The 20,831-nt window shown below is 38.5% G+C and overlaps 1 protein-coding gene across 6 annotated transcripts in view; it reads left to right on the forward strand.

Annotated features, from left to right (window-relative positions):
- Nucleotides 1-20,831, forward strand: part of WDR20 (WD repeat domain 20) — a 45,716-nt gene that overhangs the window by 17,932 nt on the left and 6,953 nt on the right. For 3 of the 6 annotated variants that reach the window (XM_066188826.1, XM_066188827.1, XM_066188832.1), the window contains exons 2-3: nucleotides 9,794-9,976; nucleotides 14,651-15,928. In XM_066188826.1, the coding sequence (XP_066044923.1) occupies nucleotides 9,794-9,976; nucleotides 14,651-15,928 (1,461 nt within the window). Of the gene's footprint in view, nucleotides 1-9,793; nucleotides 9,977-14,650; nucleotides 17,738-20,831 lie in introns of all 6 variants that reach the window. The other 3 variants (XM_066188830.1, XM_066188828.1, XM_066188831.1) reach the window with 3 other exon arrangements.

The following is a 20,831-nucleotide window of genomic DNA, read 5'->3' on the forward strand; positions in this document are numbered from 1 at the left end:
CTTTTGCATGTGACTTGCTGTACAGTTTTCCATAGGTGTGGCCACATGCAAATCATGCAGCTATTTTTCTCTTTCTGAATGTAAATTAGTATGTATATTTCCATGTATCTTGTCCAGAGTCTCATCCCCCAAAGGGGAGCTGTTACACAGAAAGCTGATCTGTGGCTTGAAGAAGATGCTACTTTTAAACACTTCCTGAAGATCAAAGTTAGAGCTGGACTTGGGCATTGTGATCGTGAGCACCAACCCTAACATGTGACTCTACCTCATCACTTTATGCATTGCATAACATGGATTGGAGATTATGGTAGGCAGTTGGAGGCTCAGGAAAAGCAGTTTAGGTTATTACTGAGGAACTATGATGAATTTGCCTCTGTCTTTATAACACATGGTCTCTTGGGAAGGGAGGCATGCTGTTGTAACTGGGAAGTAGTGTTACTGAAACACGAAATGTTGGAGGTGATGGAGCAAACAGTTTATGAAATGGTGTTCAGGAGTTGTTGTTGTCAACAGTAACTGTTATATTGAATTACAGGTTAGTCTGCTTTTTGCTGACCTCTTTAAAAAGGACTTACTGAGCACTTTTTAATTAAAAAAAAAAGTGGAATGTGAAAACATCTGGAAGATTATACTAGGGTTTAACTCAAAGGAAAGTAAGAATTTAGAGGCCACAAGAAGAGAAGAATTGTACCTCTGATTAGCCACAGTAAATAAAATGTTTCATCCCACTACGTTTAACATATGATAATTTATAGTTACGTGGTATATCTGTAACTTCAGGAAAAGAAGTAAAAGGGGCAGAGCAGCAGAAGTTGAAGATGGACTGATTTGACTGAATAACTGGCAAGAGGCAACAGTAAGAAACGTGGAAGATGCAGTTAGGCTACTTGAATGAGCAGCAGTATGTGTTCCCATTAATCTCTTGGTGGCACACAGTGGAGGAAAATACTTGAGTCAGTTTGGAGCCACTACACAAAAAGAGGGGATTGATATTGGTGATTGCCTTAACTGATTTGTACTTGAGTTCTAATAAGTATTTCCTTCTTTAAGAAATGGAATGGAGAAGGATATTAGAAACAGGAATTGAATAAATCATACAGGATTGTATAAACCTGTAGGTCCATCTCTTCTTACAGGTCTGTAAAAATGTATTATTACAGAGATATTCAGAGAAGTGAAAATTGTGACATCTGAAAACTTTTGTGTAAATACTGAGGACAGGACTGCTTACTCTAGTAATCAGTGTAAGTGCTGTGTATATGAGGACTGTTAGACATCATGGTCTGTTCCTGGGAACAAGACAGTGTTCAGTAAAATCAGAGGGGAGCAAAATTCAGAACTGACTCTTTTTTCCACATATTAACTCATCAGGATACCTTGCTTCTGTAATATAAGTGAATAATGAACAGGAATTGGGAGTTAAAATCTGGCAATTTTTTCAATTCCATACAGTAGTTAATGCAAAAAAACCCCCTAAACTCCTGTAAGGGTTATTAAACTTCCATATTTGCAATTTATGTGTCTTGCTGAAAGAAATGTAGGATGGACAATAATCCATTAATGCAGCTGACTTCATGAGTTAACTGCTGGAACATGCGTCTGCCCACTGTTGAAGAAAGGGTACTGTAGTAAAAAGTCCTGGCAACAGAGTCCAGTTTGGAGCCCATGATGATGAAGTATGGATGTGCTGTCACTTGTTAAATCTGTGTCTTAATTGTTAAGCCAGTGAGGGAGCGACCGGCGTAAACGTGTGACCTGTCACCCATGGTTTATAAATAGCCCCAAGAGATCATTATTTTGAACTTAAAACTGCACAGCAAGCTCTCTTTCTTACATATGTTCTTAAAAAGAGCTGAGTAGGGGGAGAAGAGGAGGAAGGTGTCTGCATCACATGCACAACATACGTGGTTCTGAATCAGGGTTCTGCTGGGGAGGTTTTTATCCAGCAGACTGAGTTACAGTAGAGCCAAAGTTCTGCAGACCAGGCACTGGGAAGAGACAATAATGCTGATATCAGAGCTTCTTCTCCTTTCTTCCTATTAAAAAAAAAGGCAAGTAATTGCTTAAACCAAAATAGAACATCTAATTCAGTTCATGTCTGTTGGGAATGTGTGATACAGTGGCTTTATTCAGAGTTGTTTAACTAGCCTGTTTACAGTTTTAATGCATTACACTGGATTCAGAGTCTCAATTTTTATCTGAGTTGATAATGTCATTAACTGGGACCCACCATGAGGGGAACTTTGCAAAAGAAACTGTGGAATACCTCTTTATTTAGCTCTGCTTCAGCATGGATTTCTGAGGGAGTTTTAGAGGGTTGAGAGCAAGTTAAAACTCATATATTCTTCTTGTCTCATAGTAAAGCAGTGTTGTGCAAAGTGTGTGATTCAAGTGCTTTTAGTGAGCAAAGGGAGCAGGTTTTCTTCTGCAGGTGTAATAAAAAATTGACTTGGTTAAACATGGGGAAACAAACACTTTTTGAAAAGTTAGTGTCCTGTCACTTGCCTGAAGCTTTAGTGGTTTGATTATAGTGCAGCTGAAGATTGCTGGAGTTGCTTGGAGTGCAGCTTTGTGGAGTGGCCAGGCTGTTGGGTTTCTTTTGGAGATGCTCAGCTCCCAGATCTTGTCAGGACTGACCAGGACGTGCTCTGGAGAGCTGTGTCATGGTCAGTTCATTAGAACCATTTGGGTCTGACCCGGCTCTTTGAACAGCGCTGTCACAAGTTGTGTGTTTTGGTCTTCCTCTCCAAAAAAGCAGTCTCAGCTCAGTAAAAATTTTAGCAAGTGTGTAACACCTGGAATTGAAGATGCTTTAAGTTACTAAAGGAACAGTTTCATGGACTTCAGACCTCTCTTGGCTTATGACAGGTGAAGGCAGCAGCAGCAGCATTCTGTGCTCACAAGACAGAGGGATTTTTGTGTGGAGGGGTTCAAAACCTTGTTTCAACTTCCCGGCCTCCCTGGCCTGCAGTAGTTCAAATGTGTTAATATTCCTGGACTGGTTTAGTGCCCTTTGCTCAGTCTTATAAACAAAGAGTAAGTTGGTGCTGTATACACCTGTGAAGTGAATGGGGACTTGCAAACAGTTTCTTTTAAAGTCTGCTTTTCTGAGGTTTTGAACACTTTCTAAAAATAAAAATATCTACTTTTTCTAGGGTTATTGGTAGCCTGGTGCTTTCACCTTAGACAACTTCCAAAAGAACGTGCTGATCTATTCTGTAACCACAGAAATGTTTTGGTTTATGGCCTTACTAAAATGGAGTTAACATTGTTATGATAAGCTGTAAATCAAACAGTTCTTTATGTGTGTTCTTTATGGTGTTCACATCTATGTTCTTGATCTTGCCAATTATATAACCATCGGATCAGTTAATGTGACATAGATTTATTTCAAACCAATGCGTGCTCTTTGCTCTGTTTGAGTGCTTAGAGTAATTCTTCTGGAAACAGAATATGATTATTTCATTGGATCCTTCAGAAAACTGCACTGATCTCTGCCTAAATATGGATTTATGTCCAGTTATCTGGTGTAGAGCTTTTCTCTAAATGTAGGTGGTCATAGTTGTCTGCTGTATGAATAAATGCTGAAATCTTGTTAAGTAATGTTTTTCTCCTTTCAAAAGTCATGTATGTCTTGTATGGCCCCAAGTGGGAATTAAATCTAGGAGGGAGAAGAATATCAAGCAGCTTTCCAAATTTGCAAGCGGCTTTGTACAAAATTGATCTTTAAGACTTTGTTATGGATGAATTGTGTGGAACACTTGAAAAAAAAATTAGGTTAAATAAAATTACTTGGTGTCCCTGTTTTACTAGCAGAGCTGTTCTTACAGAGTATCCTAGAAACTGTCACATGTCTTAAGTGTTCCTGTTCAGCATTTAATCAAGTGCTTTGTAACTTATAAAAAACCTTCTGCAAAGATACAGGAACCCATTTATGAGGAACAGTATTGTGAGTGGCAAGCTGTTGATGCTTCAATTCATGGAGTTGAAAGATCAGCCGAATTTTAAATGCAAAACTAAAAATAATATTTTTTATTGAAGTTTAGAAATGTGACTTTAATATAAAGCAGGTACATTGAATGCAATATAAAGACCTAAAATTTCTATAGCATTGATGGCTTTGCCAGGCTCAGGAGACGTTTAAAACTCCTCTGTGTACACACACAACACCTATTATGCAACCCTTGAAACTAAGCACATCACTCAGGTGTGGAAAAAGCAGCTCTTTATTTAAGAAACTGTGCTTACATTTAAGAAACCTATTGTGCCTATAAATAGGGCAACTTTACAAATAGTGATTGTCTACTGGCTTTTTATGGAATCCTAACAAGAATTTTGACTTTGTTCTTTCTTTCTTCTCGGTTTCTAAGAGAAAGCTGAGAAGCTTTTAAACTATTATAAGTTTTTTGAGGGGGTTTCTGAAGTGAACACGTGTTGACCTGTACACTACCTGAAAGGTTTGTGAATCTGAAGGTATGCTGGATCTGAGGGGAGGGTGTGAGTTCTTGCCAGACTTGAAACTTTCTCCCGAGCAAGCCAAATCAGCAGTCTGTCAGCTTACGTGCAGTTATATTTGTAGCAGCCAGTTTGCTACTGACAGGCTGTGGCACTGTCAGCTGCACTGAAGAGTGTTTTGTTAGGGCTTTGTACTTGCAGGAAGTGTTGCCTGGACTTTCTGTTGTGTATTTTATATAAACTAAGCAGAACTTTTGCCCTACATCAGTGGTCTTTATAGGGAAAGACAACCAACTTGTTCCTGGAGTTTTTTTTTGCTTCCTGAAGTTCTTTTAAGATGCAAACCAGACCTGTTAAGTAAGCTGGGAGTGGCCCTGTTGCTGCTGCTTTGGTTGATCCCAGGCTTAGGATTCCAGGGCTATTCAGGTTGGAAGGAACCTCTGAGAGTCTCCAGCCTAACCTGCCCCAAGCAGGGTCAGCTGAGAGATCAGATCAGCTTGAAACAACAGTGATGTAACTACAAGTTATTCTGTTGCTAATATTAAGTGGTCTGTATTTGCTATAAAATCAAAAAATCTGGAAATCTACTCCTGTGATAATAATAAAATAGAGAGATCTCCAGTGGGAAGTATTGACGCTGGTATTGCTGTCAGAAACTTGTATACAGAAACAAGGAACAGAGTTGGCCAGAAAATTCTACAAAAGTGCCTGGGATAACTCTGCTCTCTTCTGTTCCTCAGTGTTCCCTGTCCTTCTGCAGGAAGGAGAAGGAGACCAGCACAGACACGGAGGAAGAATAAACAAGTTTAGTTTTCCCCGTCCCTGCTAATGCAGTGAGCAAGGCCGGGAGGATTCTGTCCTATTCACAGGAGGTTCTGTAAAGCAGAGGGGCTCCAGCAGGGCTTGCCTTGCCTCTTTTTTCAGCTAAGCTTTTTAAAGAGCATGTGTGAAGTTCAAAGAAACTCACTCAGTAATAATTCTAAGAGTTGATTTCTTCTGTTATTTGTACAGCATTATAACAAGCACAGCTCTCGAATTGTTCTGTTTCTAGACCCTGGACAGCAAGGTGGGGAAGAGATAGCAAGTTACAGGTAATCAGTTATGGATTCCAAGCTCCAGAAATACTGAGGAAATTTTTTTTCAAAAGTACATTGTCATGGTTCTGTGTGTCTTCTCTTTTATTGTGCACTGGAGCTGTACATACATAGCCAATCTGCTGCTCAGGATAAGTTAATTCTCTGGACAAGAGAGATTTTCTTAAGAGGATTTTTTTGGCAGTAAATTTTTTATTAAATACTTTACTATTCTGTCTCAGTCTCACAGCTGTGACCCATTGAAAGCCAGTCTCCTGGCAAATGTAATATTAAATACTACTAAGTATCTAATGGAAGCCTTTTGATGAATACAGTTGAAATTACGTGGAATAAATTAATAAAGTAATTAAATATCTTGGCAATGTTTTCAGCTTGGAAGGAATTGTAACATATATGACACATTTCATTCGAGTAAAATTTGCAGAAAGCTACAAATTTAAGTTGGGAAAATAAAAGATACAGGAAGAAATAATATGTCAAGGAGTGTGATTAAATGCTGACTTAAAATAATATGATTCACTGTTTAGGTAATCTTATTATGAAAGCTCTAAGTCTTGGATCAATAAAATAAATCTTAGATAGATATTAATCTTTGGCTTTGACCTTAGAATTACATACAGCTACAGAACCAAGGTTATTGATGCCCATCCTAATTAGACATTTCAGACATCACAATCTGAATACTTAAATGTTTGCTTCAGACTAAAGCAATTATGTTTTTTGTTGTTTTTTTTCCTGCCATTTTTTTCTTAATGTTTATGTAGTTAAAGCTGTGATTAATGTGTTCCATTTGCCTGCCTTTCTACTGGAAGTCATGAATCCAGGGTGAATGGGCTTCTGTTAGATGGTTGAATTATTTTTTTTCCTCCCTCCCCAGCAGAGTGAGAGTAATTTTGCTAAAACAGTGTGCTGTGAGAGTTAACTAAATGAGAATAGGAAGTCCCCCAAACAGTTACATGGTTCATGTTTTATTTCTAGAGTATGAATTCATCACACAGACCTAAAAGTTCAATTTTTCTTCTGTGAGCAAGTGTGAGGTTGTCTTAAAGTAGAGTTTTAATCTGTTCAGAGACAGGACTTGGAAGCTGTTGATGCCCAAGGTACGGCAATTTTGTTCAGCTGTCTCACTGCCTTTATCCAGGTGTGTGAGGTTCCTGTTGTTGCCTAAAGCCTGTTACTCCTTGTCTCCTTGTCCTGGGGGACAGTGCCTCTGTATGTTGGAAGGAACAAGCTTTTAGCACAGGTATCAGTTGGCCCAGGTGCCAGTCCCAGAACCTTGATTCGCTGAGATGTTCTTCCAGGCCGGCACAGGTAAGGATGGTCTTGATATTCCTTGCCTTGCATCAGCTGCCCCATTCCGCTTTCAGTCCTCATTATTGAAATTGTTGCTCTTATAATGAATCGTCCACAACTGGGCAAGTTTCTCTGAGAGGACAGGCTGGAATAGCATTGAGTGTTTTTCAGAAGAAAATTTGGAAGGCATTGGGACAGGAACTGCGCAAATAACTTGCTGCCAACTGCTGTCTTGAGGGTGTCTGTGCCTGTGCTTTTAACCTCCATGCCTGGCAACACTTAATCCCAAGATCTTTCTGGGTTTTTTTCGAGGTACGTCACCACTTCTACACGGGGGGCAGCTCATATCCCGTTGTTCAGTAAAGAGTGTCAGATCTTAGGATTTGACAGTTTTTTATGGACACAGATCTCATGTAAAAGCTTTTCTCTGAGATTCACATCTTCCACCGAATAGCAAATGGGCTTAGTGGTGAGCTAATGAAACGCCGAGACGCAGGCACGATTGAATTTTATGAGTAAGCACTTTTCTTGTTCTTAGCAAAATCCAATAACAACCCTCATGCAGAAATAGAGAAAATGTCTCCTAGTTCCTGTGCCCATTGATTCTACTCTCTTTCAGTTAAGAGATATGTAGACCAAAGCAGTACTTTAGTGCTTGTAGGTTTGATTTATCTCCACGAGAAAACTGTGCTGTAACTGGAAGCAGTAGCTGCATGTAAATAAAAGGCGGAGCATCCCTGTCAGTAGAAGCCTGGTTAATTCTGGGTTGAATTAGTTTATTTATACTTCATTTAAGTTCAGACAGATACTTACTGCCATCTGGTTCCCAGAGAACAGCTAGAATAAGCACAGTGAAATCTGTGCTTAGATTTATCAGAATTTCATGTGTTGCTAGGTTTGTTATCACACAATTTCATGAGATGGGGAGCTTCAGTCACACCAAAGTTGTTGGACAACAAAAACCAAAGCTAGTGATGTAAAACCTCTCCCAGACAAAACAGCAAGGTATAATTTGAACATAGCCACTTAGTGATTCTTTGCTGCTTAAAGGGGCAGTGAAGATTCAGAAGAAGGTGGTAATGCCTGTATCCTCTGCTGGCTGGGGAAGTCTGTGGTTCTCTGGTCATTCAGTATGATTCAGGCCGAGTTGTATTTACTTTAGAATGGATCTTGGTTCTTAGACACTGAGTCCTGCTGCAACTTCTGTCCAGAGGAGAGAACTTTGAGTCTCGTAGTTTGCTTTAATTCTGCATTTATTTGAGGTACGGCTCTATGTGTTTGTGTAGCTTGCTCTTCCAGGTAGAAATGCTACCCCAATTCTGAGAGTTCTCTCTTGGCATCACTTGTTCGTAGTGATACAGGACAAGGGAGTGTGACACAGTCTAAGATGTAACTGCAAGGCCTTTAGGATTTGATCTTTCAGCTTCAAATCACAGATCTACATCAGCCAGTGAAGGCTCTGTGGCAGGCATGCACATTATCCTGCCATCTCCCAGTAGAACTAGTATTCTATTTAATTTCTCCTTGAAGAGGTATTGGTAATATTCTCTTTTAGCTTATAATGGATCTCTGGACTCTGGGGAATAACTTTTTAGTCTGCTGACTTCAGAAATTGTAATACATCATCTCATTTTGGAGTTTTTAACCAGGAGACTGTACACCTGATTAAACTGGTTTTTAATATATGCTGCAAAACATAAGTGCAACTTCAATACTGTTGTGTATAAATGTTTGTCATGCATATCCTGTAGTTAAATTTGCCTTGGAAGCGGCTCACCTGTGTAGCTGGTTAGGATTTTCCCTCCTGACAGGTCTAGTTTCTGTCTGTGTAGCTCCGTGAATACTAAAGATTTGCTGTTCAGATCAGACCTTGTCCTCCAAGGTTTAATGCTCTGGAGCAATTCTATTTTATGTGAAGCTCGTTTGCTTTCTCTTTTATTGCTGGCCTGATTTCTTCTGACTAAATACACTGAAAAAGTATATATCAAAATTAGAATCTGAGCACCAAATCTCAGCTACATCTGAGGCCTGTAATATTGTTGAATATCTGCAGCTTTCTAATTACAGACTCTGAACCTAGTAAATGGGGAGGTTAAAAAACAAGGTTGAACCTGATGTATGATCTTGCATATTAAACTTGTGGGGTTTAATCTCTGGATGATGAAAGATTGAGTTGTCTGTTCAGAAGTGATATGGGGATAAACAAGGGTGACACAAGTGAGGGAACATTTTAAATTGCTTTTTTGTTCCTTTTGATTCTTCTGACACTTAGTGCTAGATCTTAATTTGTTTATATTGAAATTCCTCAGTTTTGTTAGCACTTACTTTGTCTAAGCTATATTTGAATTTTGTTTTCAGAAGCAAATTACCTTGGAGCTCAGTGGTGTAAAATGTATTTTATAACCAAAGTATCAGTATCTTGATTCGCTGTTCCTAGAAAATGCTCTCTTGGGAGCTGGTTGATAATTTTTTGTGATGATGAAGAATAATATCATTTGTTTGTGTATTGTTAAAGGGTAGACTTAGAGTTCAAGAATTGTGTGATTGAGAATATGGTATTTTTAATGCAAGATTGGTTGTACTTAATACTGAGAAAGTGCTGCTAGAAAAGTAGAAGACACCTTTTCTCTGTGATGACTCTCGTGGCAGGAGAAGCCTTCTGGTATCCTGAGGACTCACAGGAGCCTTTGTGCTGCTGTGTGGTTGTCACTGGTTTGTCACCTGCTGTAAGTGCAAAGGCAAGGGCAGGTGTAGTTTGTAATACTTGCATAATATATAGAGAGAAATGTTGTGATAAGATCTTGGATGTCTCATAAATGCAGAGTTGCTTTTTAAAGCAGGGGTTTGCGACTGCATAAATTGTTGTGTGGTATAAACATTATTTTCAAATAGATGTGGTTATATGCAAATATTGTGATAAACTGTCTGAATTCTGTTTGCTCTCTTTGCAGGCTGCGGACTTGAGTAAACCAATAGACAAAAGGATATACAAAGGAACACAGCCTACATGCCATGACTTCAATCACTTAACAGCCACAGCAGAAAGTGTGTCTCTTCTAGTGGGCTTCTCTGCAGGCCAGGTCCAACTTATAGACCCTATAAAAAAAGAAACTAGCAAATTATTTAACGAGGAAGTAAGTAGAAGCATTAATATTGTTGCATGCAATGTATCTGTGATATTGAAGTTCCCAGATTTTCAAAGTTCAGTAGATGTGGCTCCTTTTGCCTTTGTAGCTTATTGTTCAGTCACTGCCTTTGTTTTTCAGCTGTTCCATTGGCTTGGAGTATTTACATTAAAATGCTATTCATCATGAAAAGATAAAGGCATCTTGTGGGATTTAAGATTAAAAATTAGGATTTTCTAGTTTGGGTAATACTGTAACTAGAGTTGAGGACAGTTTACAGATAGAAATAACCTCTACAAATCTAAATGTTGCTGTGTGTGCTCTGAATTCAGTTGTTTCTCAGGCTTCTGGTTGCCAATGAAGAAGAAAATTTTAAGCCACTATTTAACTCATAGTCAAAATATTAAATAAGTTAAAAATACAAATTTTAAGGGTGAGGACATTACAGCAGAAACTGCCTAAATCAGGTATTCCTAAAGGCTTGCTTGGATAAGAGTAGGATATAAAGCTGAGTGCACAGGAATGCTGAGGGTTTATGAGGTCTTGGCCATGTGATGTTTGGAAGGAAACTCTCCATCTGCTTTTTCTGCTGCTGTGCAGTAAGGAAAGATGAAAGGAGAACTGTGGGGAGCACTGGTGCCAAGTTACAGGACCACTGCTCTGAGTATCTGGTAGCATTGAGATTCTTAGAGGAGTTGAGTGTCCAGATGCTAGTAGGGAAAGAAATCTGGTAACTGGGATGACTTGTGACGGCATTTTCTGCAGAGGATAAGCTAGGGAAATTTGGGTGGTCTGGGGGAGGTGATTTTGTTTTGGGGATTGTTCTTTTGCTCCTTTTTTGTTTTAATCCATCTCTATAGAGAGGTTTGCAGGTCTCTTGGTTGGTTTTTGTTTGTTTGTTTTTCTTTTCTTTTTTGAAATTTCAAATCTGGATGACAACTTTATAGATGAAGTTAAGCCTTGCTCAGCTTTCAAAATACAACTTTCCCGCCTCAGAGAGATGTGTTGCCTTGCTCCTTCCTTGTGCAGAGAAGATTGAAGTATTGTTCTCTCTGGGGATGTTTTATAATTAGTTCTAATTCCTCCTCAGCTTTCTAAAAGTAGCTACATGTAGATCAGAGGAGGGGCGTTTTTCTTCCTACCTGGCCTTGTCCCAACTGCTCTGTCTCTGCTTGTGTTGAGTGGGAAATCGTGCTGGAGAATCTTCTAATGAATCTTTTGTCTGTTGGTAGAAACCTCTGTATAAGTAGTTGAAATGTTAATTTTAGCATTATCCCACCACCCCCACCCACACCCCCCCAAAAAACGTGTCTTATTTATTCTTGTACGATAACATTATAAATATTAAGAAGGGTAGCAGACATGCTCTAAACAGCTGGTTTCACATCACAGAGTAGTTCCCACTCCTGTAGCTGGGCTACAGTTCCTTTGAGAAAAACTTGTGGTGGAATACTTACATCAAGGCCCAATGCTTTTTTTCAGGCCTTGATGGTGTTTACTGTCTGGTGACTACAGTGCAAAGCTGTGTTGCAGGCTGTGTAGTTCCTGTGGTGTTCCCCAGATGCTGGAAGCACTGCAGCCACTTCCATCAGCCAGTATTGCTTTTTGTCTGTGCTATAGGCAGATTGCTTCAGTGTGATGGAAACACACCCTTTGACAGTTCGGTGGAAATTTAAGTGAGGTGATCTCACTTCTACCAAGCTAATGTAAGGATTTGCTACTGAAACTACACACACAGTAGGCTGCAGTTAAATGGCAAATTCTTGTTTCCTATGCTGCCCTTATCTGCAGTTACAACTAACTCCAAAACTTACATATATTTTTATTCTGTCAATTACAGTATTGAAGTTTGCCCTAGATGTTTGTAAGTTCTGGCTTGTTATTAAAGCCCCTTTCAGAGAAACATTAGTGAGCTCTGATGTTTGAACCAGTTCATTTGCTTCAAGATGAAGGTGCCTATTGGGTTTTGAATATATTTTGAGTTTAGACAGTCTTTAGGAATAACCGTAGGGATGAGGTGGTCTCATGGTGTTAACACTGTTCTACAGATCCAGCCCTAATGCCAGAGGTAACAGAATTCACCACCTGTCCTGTGAGCAATTTGGTGCCTCAGCTAGCCCAGAGCTCTGCTTTGACGATCAGCTGTAGTAGAGAAAACAGAATAGCAATCAGAAAATATATGATACATGAAAAAAATCAACTTGTTATGATGGGTTATGTTGAACATAAAGTGCAATAGCCTTAGCATAGTCTTAACTTGTTACTCCTTTTTTTTTTTTTAATTTATTCTATTGATGTAGAAGATGATAGGGACTTGAAAGGCTGAGGTGAGTGATAGATCCTGTGCAGCATGTGGCTGCCTACATAAATCCATTTGTATCCACAGTTGTACTCCTTCCAGCTGTGTCAAAATTAAACCAGTGATATTTTCTTAGTCCCCAAACCAGTCAAATATACCACACAGATTCACTTGTTTCCAGCTGGTAGTTTGTTATTATCAAACCAGCCAGTGCTTTTTCATCTCACTTTTAAATTCTTTTTTAACTGAAGCCTTGAGCTGCATTTTTTCTCTAATAAACTGGTCCTGTATGTTTGTTGCCAAAGCTGTATAAGACCTTAATGCATATTCTTTGATTGCCTCAGATTTTTCAGTCCTTTGTGGCCTGTGCCCATAATTTTGTCCCTTCAAGTTCTTCAAAACATGACCAAGATAATCTTGGCTCATGTTTCTGACTGGTGAGGAAAGCTTCTTCACTTACTATTCTTCTGTCAAACTGAACATAAGCTCTTCATCTCACATCCCTCACTGATTTGCTGATACTGCATTCAGACCATTCTTGTGGTGTCTCTGCTGCTCCTACTGACTGCAGGTCTGCCTTTGTTGTGCTGCAGAACTAAAACTCCCAAAAGTCAAAACTTCAGAGTTTTTATCTTGTAGTCACTTGTACATGTCAGGTTAAAGTCTCTCTGCATCTTGTCTCCCTGAGCTGATCTGTTCTCATTGCAGATTATAATCTTCCATTTTTTACAGCTTCCTTGAAGTAAAGATCAGGTTTGCAGGGTTTCTCTGCAGTATTTAGGATCATGTAGCCCACCATGGTTATGGACATAAAGTGCCATTTCTGGTATAAAAGTTGAGCAGGTGCTCTTACGAGTAGAGCTTGTATGTCAGATTGAGCCGCTTTAGTAGAGAGCAAGAAGTCTTGATTTGATTGCCATATTGGCAATGAGAAGAATGGTGCCTACAGGAAACCAGCTGGGCTCCTGGTGTGTGCCAAGTAACTTCCTCTCTAATGTTTCTGATGCCATCATTATTGAGACATGCATGATATATATCAGTGAATACACAATGAACTAGTTAAAATATCACAACAGAATCATAGACTGTATTATTTTAAAGCTACTCCATTTGAAGGAACTTTGCCATATTTAGTTACATCCCTCAGCTGTCAAATCCAGCGTAGCTGTTTTAACCAATGAGAAATTACAGGAGAGGCTTTCTGGTTTTACACTGAGGTTGGCAGCAGCAGAAGTGTAATCTAAAATGGCCAGGTGCTGCTTTCCAGTGACAGTTCCACAACAGGTAACAGTTGATGTATTATCCATTAGTTTGAGGTTTTTGTGTGTGATAAACAGCACAGCAGCAAGGTTTGGGGAGGATTTTTTTTCTTTGTTTTTAGGGCTTTTGTAGCTTCTTCTGGTATTCCTTAGGCTCTTTATATTTGCACTCTTGCCTTTTGTGTAGCTCAGCTCTTCTTTCTGCTTACAATCAATATATCAAATACAAATCTTGAACGTGCTTGTAAAGAATTACTTGTCTGCAAGTTGCAGCTGAGTGGTGCCATGGACAACATGGTAAGTTGTGGAAGTCCAGGACTACAGTAGTCAAAGGAGTCAAACTTTACGTGTCAGTTCTTTGAGCATTGAAGACATTATGAGCAGGAATGTTTGTTTAATGTGGGGATATTCTTTTGCAATGACAAACTCTGTTAAAACATTCTGTTTTAAAGGAAAGTGCTTAATCAAGTGGTAACATAGTATTGACAGTCCTTGGCTATCGAAAGAAAAATAATTGGAGGTTGGGGATTCTAAGGTGAAAAGTTTGTGGTGCCCTGTGAATTCACCCAGGCACGTGCATTTACCACTGGCTTTCCAGCCTCATGATAACAGGGTCACTGTGGATGCAGCCTTTGCTCCCTGAATCAGTAAAAACTGGTCGAGTTTTTTTCAGAGGTTGCATGTTATTTGTGATTCCAGATAAAATCAGAGCCTAAATTTACTGTTGTTGATTTGTAACCTGTTTGCTGTATAATACAGATGAGTAACTGCCTTTTTTTCCCTTTAGCTTATTCAGTATTTTCTTGTTTCCTTCTCATGCTGTTCAACCTACACAGGGAAAAGTAAACCAAAGAGCACTGCCTTTAGATTCATAACAGATTGAAGTATGGCCTTTGTAGAATGTGACTGGACCGTAATAATAACCTTTGAAAGCACTTTGAAAATAATTCCCTCTTTATTGCCTGATAAGTTTTTGCAAATACAGTAACATAGTTCCTGTCTGGAAAGTTAAGTTCACTTTATTTAAGTATTGCTCCTCATCCCCCAGAAAGCTCAGATTTACAGCTAATCTTGAAAACTTTAATATTCAGAGTTTCTGATGTGTATCTTCTTTGTTTTTCACAGAGACTAATAGACAAGTCCCGAGTAACCTGTGTAAAATGGGTACCAGGTTCGGAAAGCCTTTTCCTAGTAGCTCATTCCAGTGGCAATATGTACTTGTATAACGTGGAGCACACTTGTGGTACCACAGCCCCGCACTACCAGCTACTTAAACAAGGAGAGAGTTTTGCAGTGCATACTTGCAAGAGTAAATCCACAAGAAACCCTCTGCTTAAATGGACAGTAGGTGAGGGTGCCCTGAATGAATTTGCCTTTTCCCCCGATGGGAAGTTCCTGGCGTGTGTGAGCCAGGATGGTTTTCTTCGCGTGTTTAACTTTGATTCGGTGGAATTGCATGGTACAATGAAAAGCTACTTTGGAGGATTGCTCTGTGTGTGCTGGAGCCCCGATGGGAAGTACATAGTGACAGGCGGAGAGGATGACTTGGTGACAGTTTGGTCTTTCGTGGACTGTCGAGTTATAGCCAGAGGCCATGGACATAAATCGTGGGTCAGTGTTGTTGCGTTTGATCCATACACCACTAGTGTAGAAGAGAGCGACCCGATGGAATTTAGTGGAAGTGATGAGGATTTCCAAGACCTTCATTTTGGCAGAGATCGAGCCAATAGCACGCAATCTAGACTATCCAAAAGGAACTCTACAGACAGTCGTCCAGTAAGCGTTACATACAGATTTGGTTCAGTAGGCCAGGACACACAGCTCTGTTTGTGGGATCTTACAGAAGATATCCTCTTTCCCCACCAACCTCTCTCAAGAGCAAGGACACATACAAATGTCATGAATGCCACAAGTCCACCTGCAGGAAGTGGTGGAACTAACCCAGGAAGTAATGGAAACAGTATCACAACACCTGGAAACTCTGTACCCCCTCCTCTTCCAAGGTCAAACAGCCTTCCACACTCTGCAGTCTCAAATGCTGGCAGTAAAAGCAGTGTCATGGATGGTGCCATTGCTTCTGGCGTTAGTAAATTTGCAACCTTGTCGCTACACGATCGGAAGGAAAGACACCATGAAAAAGATCACAAGAGAAACCATAGCATGGGACATATATCTAGCAAGAGCAGTGACAAACTGAACCTAGTTACTAAAACCAAAACGGACCCAGCTAAAACTTTGGGAACACCTCTCTGTCCCCGAATGGAAGATGTTCCCTTGTTAGAGCCTCTTATCTGTAAAAAGATAGCACATGAAAGACTGACTGTGTTAATTTTTCTTGAAGACTGTATAGTCACTGCTTGTCAGGAGGGATTTATTTGCACATGGGCAAGGCCTGGTAAAGTGGTAAGTTTTAATCCTTAATGCTGCATCAAAGAACTAGAACTCTGAATAGATAGTTTTCTTGAAATATAATGAATGTTGAATATAAAATTTCTTTATGCTTAATGTAAAAAAAATATCCTCAGAGCCATACTTTTGGATACTGCATGCCATATTTCTGAATGATTTGAAGTGTCTTGGATACAATTATTAAATATAGTTGCCTTCCAGCAGAAGAAATAAATACTGTGCATCTAAACTATTGATCAGTGTTCTTATACTTAAGCATAACCACAATATGGTGAAAGCTATTTATGTAAAAATTGAAGTAAAACCTGTCAAACACTAAAATAATCATAGTCCTTCTAATGTTTTCTACACAATAAGCACTCCCAATGAGAGTAGCTTATGAAAAGCTGCTGCTTCTAAGTCTAATGAGAAACGTGAGCCTCTGAAAAAATGAAAACCAAAGTGTTTTATTCCTCCATACTTTTCTGTGGTGGCCTGCCATTAATGTGAAACCACTTCTTATTAAAACATCAGCCATTTTATGCACAGATTTGTGAGCCCTGTACTGACAGTAGTTTATGCTCTTGAATTGTGAATCAGTATTATCAAGGAACTTTAATTTTTAGCCAGGTTTTGATTTATGTATTTAAGTTAGGGAAAATCCTGCAAGCTTTCTCTCAGTATTTTCAGTGTTCTGTTCCTGTCAGGTTTGTCAGGCAATTCAACCACTACAAGCTTGTGTTTTTGATGGCACCTGTTCCATCAGCTGAACCTACATTAGTCTATTACTAGTTTTCACTCTTGTTGTTGATGCACTTGAACACTTACAATATTTTATTTTTCTTCTGTCCAGTGTATAGATAGCTCAATTTTGACTGAAGCTAAGTGTGGTGAATTCTTACATTAAAAAGTACTTTGTGCTGCAATAGCTCTGCCTGCCAGCAACAGTTCAAAGGAATACAGCTATGAAAACATTTCCAGAGTTGATCTGAGAAAAAGGACCATTATTTTTGTGAAAATTTCTGAAAGGGGATGTAGATTATCACCTGAAGTAAAAGAAATGATCTGGTAATACCCGAAAAATGCCACGTTGAGCAACTTAAATGAAAATCTGTTGTTTGTTAGATTTTAACCATTCGGTTCATGAATCTGACTTTTGAAGTAGAGGTACTGTATATATTTAGATACCACATCTTCACTACTATAAACTTGCAAGTAAAACTCAATAATTCTTCTTAAAATTCTTTGTATAATGTAGGCTTTTTTGAGATCTTATCAAATTTGTCACAAATTTGTCATAGGTATGCATAAAAATCTGTGTCTGTTCTGCATCTTAATGCATATTTAAAGGTTGAATCTAAAACTTAAAATTGAAAGCCCCTTTATGGGAGAAGGGAGGAGGGTGTTACCTGAAAGTATTTTTTTTGCCTGAGAACTATAAATCCAGCATTAATAATAATAAAAAAGCACTCCCTTAAAACACTAAATTATTTAAAACGTTTGCTCAAAATGAAAGTATTAAAGCAATTATACTTTTATGATTCAGTGTACTTCACATCTTACTAATTACAGCAGTGCCTCAGATTGCTATTGTGAGCTATATTTTCTTTTTGTTCTAAAACTCCTTTGCATACTATTAAACACTACACCGTCACATTTATTTTCAGTGGCTGAGGTGGGTTTTGTTAGACTGAGTATAACTTAAATATTTTTGTGTATTGACTTTGATTTGGAATATGACATTTCAAATATTTCAGAGATAAAGTATGCAGTACCAAAAATCAGGATTTATGTATTGGCCAATATGGAAAACTTTAACTACAGGTAAGTAATTTTCATGCTGAAGTTATCACTTTCAAAATTAATATATTGCACACTGATGTAAATGCCATATTCTTTAGGATGTATTTACTTAGAAATTTTCAAATTAATTTGGTTTTCTGATTTCACTTGCATTTCTAGTGAGCTCACTCTGCTGGTAAAAATCTAAATTTTGGTGGCATGTTTACAGGGCTTTGTAAGGAAAATACTTGTGCCAGAAGGACGTTATGGACATCCTTTTTGTTTATAGGAAAGCACTTAATTTTATTTAAAGAGAATTGTCAAAGTATAAAACACTCATGGTGATGTCTTTCTTACTGGGTTATATACCATCATTTCTGTTTCACCAGCTGTTTTATCCTAGGTTGTCCCGTTACTCTGGGGTTTAAAGTTGCTATTTCTAGTCTTCCTTTGACATATGGCTCCCCAAGTGATCTTAAAGCTCCGTCACTTTTTTGTCTGCCAACTCTATAGAGTGAAAGCCTCTGGATCTTGCTGCTGCTTCCATCATTGCCTCAAAAGGCCTTCATTAAATTGGTGCCACTGCTAGCCTAAAGAAAAAATTGGATGGAAAAGTGAAGGAGGCTTGCAGTGTCTAATGTAATTTCCACTGAGCCAGTGCTACCTTTCCCTCTCATTTCCAACAGCCATCAAAACATGCGCTGGATAATTGGACAGTGTATGACAAGTTCTGTTTATTTTTCTGGTTGGGCTTGTGCTGCCCTGAGTGGAAAACAAATCCAGAAGTGTCTCTTCAGCCACAATCCCTGTGGTAGTTGATAGTCTCTACAGTGCTGACAGTGTCCTGACAGTTTGTTTATAAACTTTCCACATTGCTGCTTCAGTGTGTACAAAATCATACCTTGAGCTTCCTCACGGGATGTACCGTTCTTGCATTGCACTTCCAGAACTGCTCTGCCAACTCCCAGTCAGTGAAGTGAAGTGAATGGCAAAATTCAATTAGAAACAAATTGGATGAGGCTCAGGGTTCATTAGTTTCATTTTTTATTCTCTCTCTCTCTCTCTCTCTCTCTCTCTCTCTCTCTCTCTCTCTCTCTCTCTCTTTTGTGAGCTGGTTTCTGTGAGAGAAGGTTCAGGGCGGTCAGAAAAATAGGTTGCCTTAACAAGAGTATGAATTTTTCTTCTCTGCATGGTGACAATTAACTGTCATCCCTCACTCCTGACTTTCCCAGGCCCTGATGGGAAACCTAAATGGGATTACAGAACTGTTGGATTAATCTGAAAATTTAGAAACAGAATTTGAAAGGAACAAAAGCAAACTTTATTGTGCTATCTTTATAACTATGTCAAATGAAATTACAGGATCTGCAGAAGCAATTAAATACCCCCATCTCCAACCCACAAAACCCCAAAGTGGTACTCATGTATGCAAAATCAGTTTTCTCTGAACTCAGTGATCAGAGTAACTACTTATGTGATGTCTGTGTTGGACTTTAGACCTGACTGTTCACTGTCTGTACAGTGACTCCATTTTATGTGAATGAAAGTTGCCGGTGAGTTCCCTGTGTCAGAAAGCTCAAGGTAAGATTGGCCAGAAGTAGCCCCAGGTGAAATGGCAGTGTATAACCTAGCAAGAGAAACATCCTACCACTCTGTAAAACAAATGCACATGGAATTTATTTATTTGACTTATTGTACAGGAAAACTTAGACTTAAATTATAACATCCTTGAATTTTCTAGTTAACTACAATTGTAGTACAGTATCATGTTTTAGTATGACTTCTGTTTTAGTGAAAGTACTTAAACATTCATGTACTATATTTGAGTGAGATGAGCAGCTATACATACTAATTCTTCCTCAGTGGAAAGCAGCATTTCATCATTACAATTGAAGTTCAATTGCTGGTATTTAAGTACTATCAAATAGATTTCTTTCAACGTGATACGGTATCTGTATGAACTTCAGGGATGATTATAGTTAAACTGAATCACAGCTATCCGACTTCAGGTTACCATGCTAAAATTGGAAGCTTTCTGTAATGTGCACATTAGCAAAGTTGCACATGGCATACCCGCACTATCAGGGTGAATTAAACCTAGAGTACACTGGTGTGATATTTATAGCAAGGTGTGTGTGTGTGCGTGTGTGAGGAGGTGTGACAAGTGGCTCCAGTAAAGCCAGGAGAGATCATAACCCTGTAAAGGCTTTATGATGAGGATGTCTGGATTAGGAAATAACATGACTTTTACTAAACACTTTCTAGAAAACCCATGTTCTGAATTATCACCTCTTAAAACTTGAGTATGTACTTGGAATGACTGTATATGTCTGCCCCTTTAACAACATAAAACTACTAAATTAATATTTAAAATGCTGGCCTGCTTATGTTACAATAATAAAATTTGTGTCAGTTAATTTACTGTTAATTTACATGTAAAGATTAAACTATTTTTTCTGCATTTTATGATTCTGTATACTGGAGTTTGTTAAAGATTGACATGTTAGGTGATACTGTACAAAATTGTATTGACTACCTTTAGTGAAAATCAGAAGTAAAATTCATATGTATTTCCTTTTTACACTTCCATCTAATTTCTTGACAACTTGAATAAATTTCATAGAGCCTTTCTAACATGAACTATTGTTAATTTAACTGTTGCAATAATTAAGCTTTAAGAAGTATTGTTGGTATATTTATAATTTTAAGAAGATCATGTTTGTTTCATACTGCTTATTTTTAGCTGTTCTATTGTCACTGTTACAGCTGAAGAACTTTACTAAATACTTGACATTACAAAATAACTTGCTGGGGTTGTCCTCTGTATACTGATGTTAAATAAAAATGTGTGATTGAACTGTAAATATAGATAACTTTCAATAGTCCTTTCCACATTTGAGTTTTAATTTATCTTGCAGTGCTTAGGTGGTCTTATGCTCTCACGCTGTGCTAAACAAATGGCCACAATGAAACTGTTAACTTGCCATGCTTTAAAGTAACAAGTTAATCACATCTGTAACCTGCTCTGAGAATTTTTTTCAATTCATCTCAAGACTATGCAGATGTTTTGATGTTTAAATCTTGCTGATAAGGTCATGACTCATGGTAGCTGTTTTTTTTAGGACTAGAGTAACAT

The sequence above is a fragment of the Chamaea fasciata genome, unplaced genomic scaffold (assembly GCF_029207755.1).
Source record: "Chamaea fasciata isolate MVZ Bird 193981 ecotype frontalis unplaced genomic scaffold, bChaFas1.0.hap1 SCAF_7, whole genome shotgun sequence".
NCBI classification, from domain to species: Eukaryota; Metazoa; Chordata; class Aves; order Passeriformes; family Sylviidae; genus Chamaea; species Chamaea fasciata.